This window comes from Gadus macrocephalus, chromosome 13, assembly GCF_031168955.1.
Source record: "Gadus macrocephalus chromosome 13, ASM3116895v1".
Lineage (NCBI taxonomy): Eukaryota > Metazoa > Chordata > Actinopteri > Gadiformes > Gadidae > Gadus > Gadus macrocephalus.
In genome coordinates, this window is record NC_082394.1 from 783,930 (window position 1) to 796,592 (window position 12,663).

Consider the following 12,663-nt stretch of genomic DNA (forward strand, 5'->3'; position numbering starts at 1 on the left):
CAGATTGTCTATTAGTTTAACTAACTAGAAACACTAGGCAACATGCTGGTAGAAGGAACTGTTAAGTGAACAAAGTCCATTTCCATCTCAAAGGGTTCAGTCAGCTCCCGTTTCCGTCTCCCCTACTCCTGCTCGCTTCGTTTCCTTTCTTTAATCCAGTCAAATGCCAACCTTGTCCAGCAGTCCATTTGAACACGCATTCTGACCCCTCTCCCTTGGTTGCTATGCCAAAGCTCGCTGGGAATAAAGGAGCTAGCAGCCGCTAGTTAGAAGCAGCTTGCGACATTCTCTTTTGCTTTTCTCATGTTTCTCTTATATTTTATTGTTTCTTCAAGTTTGCCCCTGAACTGAAGTCATGTTGACCTTGGCTCGGTTCAGAGCCGTGGCCTCACTTCTACAATAACACTGAACTATGTGATAGAATGACCCATTGCAGCATTGTTTAGTGAAACACTAGACCGGCCTGGAGTGTGAAGTGACATCACCCGGCAGTGCACCCACACAAGAGGTCTGCTTTGATTACAGTTTGGATAATTCAAAGCAGAGAAAAACAAGATCCCTTTCTCAGTTAGGATGCGCGTCACTACTCGCTGGCCTGCTGCTGCTGCTGTTGCGTTGCCATGGAGCCCTCCAGATGTGGTGTCCAGGGGGATATCCTGATGTGTTTTCTGGTGTGTCCACACACAGGCCTTCGCTCAGGGCGCGTTCGGCTGCTCCCAGATGTACGGCGGTGGCTTCGGAGGGGGCTTCAGGGGGCCGGGGGGCCAGTCCATCGTCAACTACAGTCAGATGCCCCTCGGGCCCTATGTCAGTGGTAAGAGATCAGATCCAGAGGTCCAGAGGTCCAGAGGTCCAGAGGTCCAGAGGTCCAGAGGTCCATAGGTCCATAGGTCCATCGATCCATCGATCCAGAGGTCCATAGATCCAGAGGTCCATAGATCCATAGGTCCATAGGTCCATAGATCCATAGGTCCATAGATCCAGATGTCCATAGGTCCATAGGTCCATCGATCCAGAGGTCCATAGATCCATAGATCCAGAGGTCCATAGGTCCATAGATCCAGATGTCCAGAGGTCCATAGATCCAGAGATCCATAGATCCAGATGTCCATAGATCCATAGATCCATTGATCCATGATCCATAGGTCCAGAGGTCCATAGATCCAGAGGTCCATAGATCCATAGATCCAGAGGTCCATAGATCCAGAGGTCCATAGATCCATAGATCCATAGGTCCATAGATCCATAGGTCCATAGATCCATAGATCCATGATCCATAGGTCCAGAGGTCCATAGATCCAGAGGTCCATAGGTCCATAGATCCAGAGGTCCATAGATCCAGATGTCCATAGGTCCATAGATCCAGAGGTCCATAGATCCAGAGGTCCAGAGGTCCAGAGGTCCATAGATCCAGAGGTCCAGAGGTCCAGAGGTCCAGAGGTCCATAGATCCATAGATCCAGAGGTCCATAGATCCAGAGGTCCAGAGGTCCAGAGGTCCAGAGGTCCATAGATCCAGAGGTCCATAGATCCAGAGGTCCAGAGGTCCATAGATCCATAGATCCAGAGGTCCATAGATCCAGAGGTCCAGAGGTCCAGAGGTCCAGAGATCCAGAGGTCCATAGATCCAGAGGTCCAGAGGTCCCGAGGTCCCGAGGTCACCTCAGATCAGGGGGCCTCCTCACAGTCTGTGTCCCTTACAGCCATGGCGAGCATGTGATTGGTTGATATAAGGAACATATCGGGGTTCTAACCTAAAGCGATCCCCTCTGCCCCCCCCCGCTCTGCAGTGTCCGCCCACGGCCCCCCGCCTCCCCCCGGCCCCCCGCCCCCCCCCGGCCTCCTGGACAAGAAGACCCTGGACTCCCTGAGGGACGCGGCCACGCCCGACCTCAAGCTGCCCAAGACCAGCGACGTCATCTGCATCGAGGACTAGTCCAGCTCAGCCCCCCTCTGCTCCTACCCGGCCCCCCACCTCAGACCAGACCCTCCCTGGAACCCTGACGTCTGGATGGGTCACAGAAGTCCAATCAGCCCCCTCCCCTCTCTCTCCTCCCCCCCCCTCTCTCTCCTCCCCCCCCCCTCTCTCTCTCTCTCTCTCTCTCTCTCTCTCTCTCTACTGCTCTCTACCGCTCTCTCTCTCCCCCTCTCTCTCCCTCCCCCTCTCTCTCTCTCTCTCTCTCTCTACTGCTCTCTACCGCTCTCTCTCTCCCCCTCTCTCTCCCTCCCCCCTCTCTCTCTCTCTCTCTCTCCCCCTCTCTCTCTCCCCCCCCCCCCTCTCTCTCTCTCTCTCTCTCTCTCTCTCCCGCTCTCTACCGCTCTCTCTCTCTCTCTCTCTCTCTCTCTCTCTCTCTCTCTCTCCCCCTCTCTCTCTCTCTCTCTCCCCCTCTCTCTCCCCCTCTCTCTCCCCCCCCCCCTCTCTCTCTCTCAACCCCACCTCCACAAGGTGACTCTTTTCGATGACTGTACAGAAGTTGCAGATGTATTGATCTCTATCTATTAACAATTGCACCTTTATCTTTTAACGAAGCTCTGGAAGAAGTACTTCAAAAAGGGTTCAATTTACTTATTTTCCTCCTCCTCCATATTTTCCTCTTGGAGCCGGTGGGTTAAAGGGTGGGGGGGGGGGGGTGACATGGCGGGGCGTCTGCCCAGGGCGATGGCGGGAGGTTTCTATGCCGTATCAACGAGCGGAGACGGACCCAGAACCAGAACCGGAGGGACTGGTGACGCTGGGCGGTCCTCTAACCTGGTGTGTTCTGCTCCCCCGCCCCTGACCGTCCTCTCTGTGTGCGTCCATCTGCTTTCCTCACTGAACACTGTGCGCTGCTAGTGGACTCATGGGAGAACGGGAGGGGCCTCAGACTGAAGGCTTATCAACCACAGGTCAAACACTGGAAAAAAGGAAAGATTGTCTTTTTTTTTCTTTCTTTTTTTAAACGGTGAATCATTGGTGGGAATTTAAAAAAAGAAAAGAATGCCTGTTTTGTGGTTCTTGTCGTGGCCAGTTAGCGAAGTGTTTGCTTTGACAGTATTAAAACGACTTGTGTTATTGTGATGCAGTAAGCTGTACCTACTCTGCCTCAGTACAGACTGCCCCCTATTGGTGACGTGGTGCGCTGCACTCTTTATCAGGACTGCAGAGAAAAGAACTGCAGCCCCCCCCCCGCCCCCCCGCCTGGTACTGTACATAGTCAAAGAGACTGCTCTTTATTTTACCTCACACAGGTGTATCTATAGTGAAAATAAGTATACCGTACATGCTAAGGTGAAATCAAAATGGCAGGGTAAGGTGCTTAGGTGGAGGGAATATGCAGAGGAATATAGAGGGGATGTTTAATGATTTTTAATACATTAAGAAACACATACAAAGGGACTTAGTATTTCTGTGTATGGAACAATGATGTTAGTGTTTTTATTTCAACATTCACGAGCAGGAGACGGGAAGAGATTCCAATGTCATCTCCTGCAGTGGAAGTGTTGGGTGGAGAGGTTATATGCAAAGGTTTTAATTTTTTCAGAGCACCGTTTAATGATGGGAGACTGACTGAGAGAATTAGCTCTTTTTGACACTATGTCACCTTACTGCTTGTGTGCGTCCTGATTTGAGCAGTTTGCTTATCTCTATTTAAAAGGTAAACCCTGAAGCTATTGGAACAGCTCTCCAGTGTATTTATTGATCCGCAGACATTCTAAAGCAGTTGGAGAAGCAACAGGTTGTGATATGTTCATATGATTTGTTACTGTTGAATCTCTAAACTATTTCCTTTCTGTTAAGCCATATTGGCGTTTGAGGCGATACAAACAGGTGTCACCCTGGTTTTTATCACACAACTGTTAGGAAGGAGGGCCGTTACCCAGCTTTGTGACACGTGTTGTGTGTTAAAACACTCAAGTCTCCCAGAATCCATTGCAGCGCTGATTGGACAGCAGGTTGAAGCTAACTTACATTCTGGTTAATTTGATGTGCTGCTGTAGCTGCCCTTTAAGTGAAATGGCCTTCTATACAATTCTGCCTATTGTATTTACTTTTCTAAATGTATTCTTATGTTTTTTAATGTTCTGGAGTCTGTGTGAAACAATCTGGATTGTGCAGCTTGTAATATTTTCCCCAAAGATCATTATTATTGATTATTATGATTGTTATTATTGCTATAGCAATTATTTGATTGTTCTGAAACGGCTTGGTTGTGATTGGATTGTAAAATGATCTTGTGAAGGGAATACCTATGTTGCTCTACTCTAATTTAAGTAACTATTCTGAGATGTCTGTCGATTCCGTTTTCTGTAATATTTGCCTTATATGCTTCTGTTTCTTTGCCTAGCGTTTCTGAAGCAACATTAAGTCTGAGATTTCAGTCTTTATTTCCCAAAAATGTACGAAGCCTAGAGTTTTACTAAACACCCCCTTTCAGAGCTATTCGTTGTTAAAGTCAGCTAATGATGTTTTACCCATAGTTTCGTAAACTTAGCCCTCACAGAATCGATTGACAGCAAGAGACATGTAAATATTTCAGAGATTTTTCATCATCTCAACTCAGCGAATAAGGCGAGCTCAGCACGCTGGGTGTTTGCAGGGGTCGTGTTGCCATGGAAACGTGCCCATCAATCAGATCCTTGTCCGTTGCCCCTCAGAAGATGACCTTGTGCTTACGTGGAAAAACTGAAACACAAAAACACACACACACTCAATGAAACACACACACACACGCACGCACACACGCGAACCGCGCTCGAGTCAAATGCAATCAAACTGAAGTCAGTATGAATGTACCGTCTCTTAGGAAAATAAAGATGGCTTCGGTTTAATACTACTATAAATATGTTAATGAGTTATGTACATGCTTATAAACAAGGCGTCGAGAGAGGACGAGCCCGGTGCGGCGTGCGGGCCCTTCGGTGCAGCCAATCGCGCAGCATGTGACGCGCTTGTATAAAATGGTTCACTTTGGCAGAGCAGGTGGTCGCACTTTGTGGTTGCAATTTACAGACGACCGACTCTAAAGCAGTGTCACACGGTGCTGTTTACTGGTATTTGTGCTGTATAGCAAATTGAATGAACAAGTGGAGTTGTCATCTTTTAATTTGTATTCTGTGTATTTGTTTAATGTGTTTTAATAAATCTTCTTGACAACAGCAACATTGGTGTGACTTAATCGAAGACGGCAGTGCAAGTCATGGCGGGAAGGCTCTTGCTGTTGTGACACACATTTTAACACGAACAGCGTGTTAATTAATCTAATTAGTTGACTTTGGATTTAATGCGGGCAGTCTGACCTGGCCAGATAAGCCCGTGCTATAGCTTCGAGGAGGACCGCACACTTGATGGAACCAGATTTAACCCCTATAAATTAATATAAACCTTATTAGATTGACCTACTTTGGGTCAAAAGTAAATGAGCCAAACATGCGCTCTTTGTTTGTTATCAGATGACGATAGATTTAGAATCCCAGCGATTGAAACGTCCAAGGGTCGTGTGCTCGTGAGTGTGCCCATAAATCAAATCAAAAACCGCTCTTTCAAACTTCAGCAGAAACAATTAAATTACCAAAACGGTCGCCAACGGTAAACTTCAAGCTCTTTAGACCCACTCTGGGCATCAGTTATTCCCTAATACCTTTAGTCCAGCCTATGTGTCTAAATAGTCTGTCGTGATTGGTGCAAAAACCGGCCAAACGCTTCCCATTGGCCACCCGGTGTACTCTGGCTCTCGGTGATTGGCCAGCTGTGTCTGAGAACCCTTCGTCTCTTTGTGTCGCTGCTGCTGCTGTCTGGGAGCCGCGAGGGGTCTGAGAATGGGGGAGAGGGCGTGAGGCCACGAACAGACAGAAAGACACCGAAGGGAGAGGGGGGGACGACCCACCTAAAGAGAAACGGAGGGGGTGAGAACAAGGCAGAGGGGGAGAGAGAGCGAGGGAGGGAGAGACTGACAATGCAAAGGGGTGTTAACTCATCTAGGGCAGCCAGTGCACTCGGAGGCGCGAGGGAGAAGTTGTGGGAAAGTAAATAGTGCGCGAGGCAGGAGGATTCCACTCGGGCTCGTGCCACTTGCTGCCCTCGCGCGGGAGAGAGAGAGAGAGACCAGGGATGGGTCTGAGAGACACGGCCGCGTGACTCACACCGGGAGGTTTATATGGTGAACGCGCCGGGATACGGAGACCCGAGAGCTGGAATAGTGGCCGAACCTGAAGGAATTACCCGCAAAGCACAAGGAGGTGAGAGGCGCGCATTGTTTTATTGCCCATAGGACTTTCCCCTCTTCCGGTACCCCCCTCCCCTCTCTGTTCTGTCTCCCCCTCCTCTCGCGCTCTCTCCTCCTCTGCATGTCCAGCGGGGCTAGCGTGCTAAAGACGGCCGCGTCGGGCCAGCGGTAACCGGACTACCGAGGGGTGAGTCCGCTTCGTATTCGTCCCTCTGTCCCATCTGATTGCGACATCCTCCCAAGGCTGAGCGAGGATGGGGAGAGGAGAACTAGGGGGGAGAGAGGGAGAAGCTGATGCCAGGGTGGCCTCTCGCTTCAACACACACACCCACACATATACACACACCATCATGCACGGTTTAACCGGGGCCTGGACGTGAGGCGTTGTTATGATAGCGGCGGTTCCTGAGACGGACAGCAGGAAGGATGAAGGAGCACCGGGGACAGGCTATATTTATGACCGACTGTACACACTCCGCCCTGGGAAGACACGGCCCCGTCCACTGCCACCGCTCAGTCATGACGGTCCCTTCCTGGAGTAACAATAGCTTCTCCCGGGTAGGATTTCATGCTGTCTCATCCCTATAGCAGAGAGAATGGACATGGGGAGGGGGGGGCTGCAGTCGGAGAGGAGGGGGTAACCGCGAGGGAGCCAGGGGACCCCAGATCATCTTATTTACATTTTGGCCCAGGGGACTCCCCCCTCCCCTCCCCTTCCCTCCCCAATACTCGCCGGATGTCCCAGAGCTTGATTTGAAAGAAACTGTAGACCGCATTGTGTGGCGATTTCTTTTTCTCCCTCTTTACTTTTGTGAGGCTCGGTTCAGAGCGTTCAATAGACATTAACACCCCATGCATGTCCGTGGCTCAAAGCGGCGCAGCCCCTGCTCACAAAGACCCCACTATTAATGGAAAAACCCACCACCCGTTTATTTTGACACCCATGAAGTTCGATGTACGAGTCGAACTTTTTGTGTGTCGACAAAAATGGGTGGTGTGTGAATACACGTCTACAGTGTGCATCTAGACTTTAGACGCACTTTTTCCTGCAGTGGTGCACATGCACAAACATGCAGCAGTAACAGCAGCTTGGCTTTTTTAGGTCAAATTTAAAGTGAGTCATGATATACGAGTCCCACCTCCAGCACGGCTGGGTCCCGGAGGAGCTGTACTTACACATAGCTACATGCTGCAGTCAGAGGGGAATGTTAATCGACTGGCTGGGGTGGAGTTCAGAGGGAATACTGGCTGGTGACAATACTGTTGTGTGTTCCTCAGTTGATGTATCAGGATTTGTTTAGTGTGTTTAGTGTGTGTGTTTAGTGTGTGTGTGTGTGTGTGTGTGTGTGTGTCACGTCAATGCACTCTTGACAGTTGCTTGTGTGCTTCGTGGAATCTGTCTCCCGAATGAAAGAGTCTGTGCTGTAACTCTCAGGGGCCTGGTTGTGTATACAGCATGACTTTGATTTGGTGTTCAAAGAGCGTGTTCATAGAGTGCACGTTTACTGTCTCAATGGGTAATGTAAAATATTAACAATATCTTTATGCTTTAAAAATGACTTGTTACCAAACTATCCAAGTTTGATCATATTTAATACAGGCCCATTTCCCCATGTGAGGAACGACAAACATCCTGTTGAGATGTCTAGGTTCATAATGGTTGAGGCTGTCTTGTTTGGTGGCGATACCCAGGCTGATGGTGATCTCTAGGGGATACTGAGGGTACAGAATGCAGGTTTTAGTGGCCTGTGAATCTGGGGCTAAGACTAGGTGATGGCAAAGGTTACAGGGCTGTGATTGGAGAAATACAGAACAGAGCGCCGTAAAACACAGCCGACAGGACGACCAAATGGTCTGTCGCCCTGGGTTACAGTTGGAAGCTAGTCCCAAAGCTTTCACTATATCTGTCTGTTGAATCAAACGACACTGCCATATTCCATATCTCGGATCGGAGGGGTCCCACAACCTAGCCGCAATTACTGTAACCGTCGTTTTCTCTTCAGAATAAACCCACCCATCCCCAGAGATACTCCGTCGCCCATGACAACAAGAGTCCAAGGGGGTCATGGGAAATGCAGTTTATATTTCTGGAAACTCAACTAAAAGTTTTCTTGGTAGAGTTTTCTTTCTCTATTGAAAATATATATTTTTTCCTATTGCACATATGTGCCTAACATTTTTGTGAAAGATAATTTAAACTTGAAGGCATTTGTTTGCACGGGCTTCCTCTACGTGACAGCGCGTCCCCTGCCGCTCGGTCCTCCGCCGCTGTACCCTGTGGTATCACCCGGGCCCTGATGGCAGTGGTCACCTTGGCCTTGCTGTGAACACAGACGGCGGGGGGGGTTCTGTGGCCCTGCTGCCCCTGCCCTGACCTGGACAGATGCGACCGCTGCCTGGACATCTTCATCAACGTCCCCAGCAGCAAGGCGTCACTGCTGCCCTGGAGCGTGCTCAAACGACCAGACGGGCCGCGCAGAGGGCACAGCGAGGGCAGACGGACGCCGGCCGCAGTAACGCACCCCCCTGTGTGTCAGAGTAGTGGAGGGACTGTGGAGGGATACAGGGCACCGTGACCTTTCATTGCTGAAATATCGACTGAGTTATCCCCTTGGTGGGCGTGTGTTTGCATAGTAATGAGATATCACAATCTCACCCTTTTGCAAGATTACTTTAGATTAAACCTTATGGTTGCTGCACACTACAGCACAAGTAGTAGCTAGTGATACGCAGTTAGCGGCCAGCCAAGCCAGCATACGCTGAAGGTATTACAGGTTTATTAAGATATTTGGTAAGGTTATTATGTTGTCATTTCCCACTCAACGTTTTCCTACTCCACTGAGCCATGTCTGCGGCTGGTAACCTGAAGGTTGCTGGTTCGATCCCGGCTCCTCCTAGCTGAGTGTCGGGCTGTCCCTGAGAAGTCACTCACCCTGACTGGTCCCGACGAGCTGGCTGTCGCCCTGCGTGGTTGACTACATCGTCAGTGTGTGAATGTGTGATTTGATTGAATGGTTGTAAGTCGCTTTGGTTAAAAGCATTTGTCTGTGCGACCGACAAAACTCCAAGGTAAAAGTGTGAACTTCTAGTTTCCCCTGGGACCTACCGGGCTGGTTGTTACCGTGGCCGGTAGCGACCGGCTCCTTGGGACGGCGTCACAGAGGAGAACGGCGGGGGTTTGGTTGCCACCTTCCGCTATGGGAGGGACCTCGAGCTGGGATGCCATCAAAGATCACCGGGGTGGGAGAACTGCAGTCAGGGCCAGCTGCTGTGCCCTGCCATTGTCTATTGATGCCAGCGTCCTATGGCTGTGAAGTTAGCCTGTGGACAAACGAAGGCCATTGTAAATCATTAGCTGGCAGAACATCGGCTTGGGATCCAGCAGACTCCCGGGGTAAACTCTGCTCGCTATGTGAAGCATTGGATGTTTGCTGTGACTCGATCTGTGGGATCCTTTTGTTTATGTTACGGTCACTGAGACTTTCATTAGCTAGTGTTTAGTGTTTCAAGCCAGCCTTCGTTATAAAGGATGCGTATCCTTAATCATATTGATATCTGTTGTACTGAATGCTACAGCAAACACATGGGCTGTTTCTGCTTTGTTGACATCATGTTGGATGTTTTGTTGACAGAGAAATGGCCTGTTATCCACCGTTGTTACCTCACCTCTCTACAATGAACAGCTTGTCCTCGTCCAACAGTAGACAGGTGTTTGATCAAGTACAGATATATTCTGAGTTTGTAACAGAGCAGGACTCTGAAGTAACAAGTATTGGATCTTGAGACATGACTATTAAATGGTATATATGGGTATTAATCACTGTACCAGGCTTACGGGGGACTGCATTGCATTGTGGGGTATGTAGTCATCTTGACTCTTGTCTCAATCATCTCTCAGTGCGACTCAGTCTCTTCCCGTCTGCGGTTGAGGTTCCCTCGGGGCTGAGTCGGGTGACTCCCTCGACGCCTTAACGTTAGGGTTAGGGCTATAATCTGTTCTGTGATGCTGCCAGGATGACAGCTCCACCAGAGCTGCTTTCATCTGAACTGAAGCTGTTTCTTATTTACACTCTCGGCACAGTTGGTGTCACTGCACCTTGTAGTGAAGGCCGAAAGATATAACGGGAGTCATTGAGCGTGATTTAAAAAACCAATGACGATGAAGGAACAATGCCAAAAGGCCCATACAAGGAGAAGCAGTTGATTCCAGAATATGAGAGGAAGACGTTTCGTCTTGGTTTAACTCTGCGTTCCCTCCTCTAGCTGTACGATGCTGGACACTGTGGAGGTCGGTATGTCACACAGACACACAGAAAAGAATCAGTGCGACGGCACAGCTGTGAGTTGGGGATGGCTGTGTTGAAATGAGTCAGTGTGTACGCCTCAGAACTGGTTCTACGATGACATCATCGCTGTCACAGCCTGTGTGTGTGTGTGTGTGTGCGTGCGTGTGTGTGTGTGTGTGTGTGTGTGTGTGTGTGTGTGTGTGTGTGTGTGTGTGTGTGTGTGTGTGTGTGTGTGTGTGTGTGTGTGTGTGTGTGTGTGTGTGTGTGTGTGTGTGTCCTGGTATCTTTTTGTCCGTCTCTGTGTGTTTGCGGGGAGATTAAACAGCAAACTAAAATAGAAAACAAAGAAGACCCAAGGGCGATTTGGAGTAGCCCTTTTTCTGAATGGAAAATGGGGATAGGGTGAAGAATGGAGGAGGAAACCAAATCTTCCAACCCCACGCCCTCCCTGACCTACATAAAGCACAGCAGACTGCCTCCTAAAGGGGTGCAGGGGGCCAAGCTGGGTTTGGTTATGTTCTTTGGATGCTGTAAGCGTACTGCAGAATGGTGTTGTTGGGGACACGCACGCAAACACACACTCGCACGCACGCACGCACGCACGCACACACACACACAGCAGTGTTATTTCAGTTTTGTTTTGAATCAGGTTCATTGTTTATTGTATTCCCAGATTTATTTCAGTTTCATCTTCAGGGTTTCTTTGTTATATATTATATTATTGTTTATATTGCCTTTTTTAGTAGGTGTTTCCATTCATGTATTTACTACCGGTCAAACTTATTCAAACTATTGAACCATTATACTCAGATACAATATAATAACAAAACCTTATCCTTATATAATGAACACTTTTTGGAATAATAATTACTGCATAGAATTCATATCCTGCCCTATCTTGTATCGTGTAGAAGACAAGAACCCAAATACTCATAGATACTTTCCCTTTGCAACTCGTTTCTCATTTAATAGGGTTAGGGTTATCCCTGACTCTGACTCTTTCGTTGGGCAGGTTTTAACAGGCTGCAACCATTTCCAACAGAGTTAGGAGCGACTTTGTCCTGAGAAAACATCCCAATGTCTAAAGCACATATGAGAAAGGTGTCCTTCCTGTTTCTGAGTCCAGGTGACCGCTGTACTCACAACAGGAGCATTTGTGAAACAAATGCTCAGGATTTTCTTGTTTTAAAATGTACGAAAGCAAACTGAAACTGTTTGGATTTCTATTTAGTTTCAAAGTCCTGTTCAGTTTCAGTTAACTACAATCACACTGGTGTGAATGAAAGCACACAATCACGCACACGCGTACGTAAAACACCACAATCACACTGAAGAGAATCTACGCGCACACATCCCCGCAGACACAGACACAGACGTGAACAAACCCACAGACACACTCTGCTGAATGGCTGTCATGGGCTGAACAGTAACTTCTCAGCTCCAGTTCCCCGCTCAACGTGACTCGCTCGGCCTTCCCTCCCAGGACCGATGGCGTTGGCTCGGCCGTAGCGATATGACATCATCCGTCTCTTGTAGGATCTGAGGGCTCGGTCCACTGAGCGATGGCTCCTGATTGGTCCACTCAGGAGCTGAGCGTTTTTCCTGATTAGTTATCGTGGTATATGACAATCCATTATGCCCGGCCCGCTGGCTGTAGCCTCCCATTAAGACAGTGCCCAGAGCCGGCCCAGAGCCGGGCCAGAGCCGGCCCAGAGCCGGGCCAGAGCCGGGCCAGAGCCGGGCCAGAGCCGGGCCAGAGCCGGGCCAGAGCCGGGCCAGAGCCGGGCCAGAGCCGGGCCAGAGCCGGCCCAGAGCCGGCCCAGAGCCGGCCCAGAGCCGGGCCAGAGCCGGGCCAGAGCCGGGCCAGAGCCGGGCCAGAGCCGGCCCAGAGCCGGCCCAGAGCCGGCCCAGGGCCCCAGACAGGCCCTCCTCCATGCAGACGGCCTTCCTGGGAGCCTCCACTGGGCTGTGCCTCCTGACTGCTGGCCTACGGGCCTACGGGCCAGCCAGCCTCGCTGTGACGGAGGCAGGAACAATGCCTTCGTGATTTGGTCTCCGGCTCTCCCTCCACAGAGCAGGCATTGTGGATTGTAGTGCACCGGGTGGGTGTGTGATAGGGGTGTTGGTGGTGGCGGAGAAACGGGTCTGTTGTCAACTCGTCAGGGGGGGGTCGGT

The 12,663-nt window shown here is 49.8% G+C and overlaps 1 protein-coding gene across 3 annotated transcripts in view; it reads left to right on the forward strand.

The window, feature by feature from the left end:
• Window positions 1-5,829: 5,829 nt before the first annotated feature.
• The window catches only part of LOC132471132 (cell surface glycoprotein 1-like), a 28,220-nt gene continuing 21,386 nt past the window's right edge, over window positions 5,830-12,663 (forward strand). The window contains exon 1 of one of the 3 annotated variants that reach the window (XM_060070212.1): window positions 5,830-6,215. In XM_060070212.1, the coding sequence (XP_059926195.1) occupies window positions 6,134-6,215 (82 nt within the window). In that variant the 5' untranslated portion in view covers window positions 5,830-6,133. The other 2 variants (XM_060070213.1, XM_060070214.1) reach the window with 2 other exon arrangements.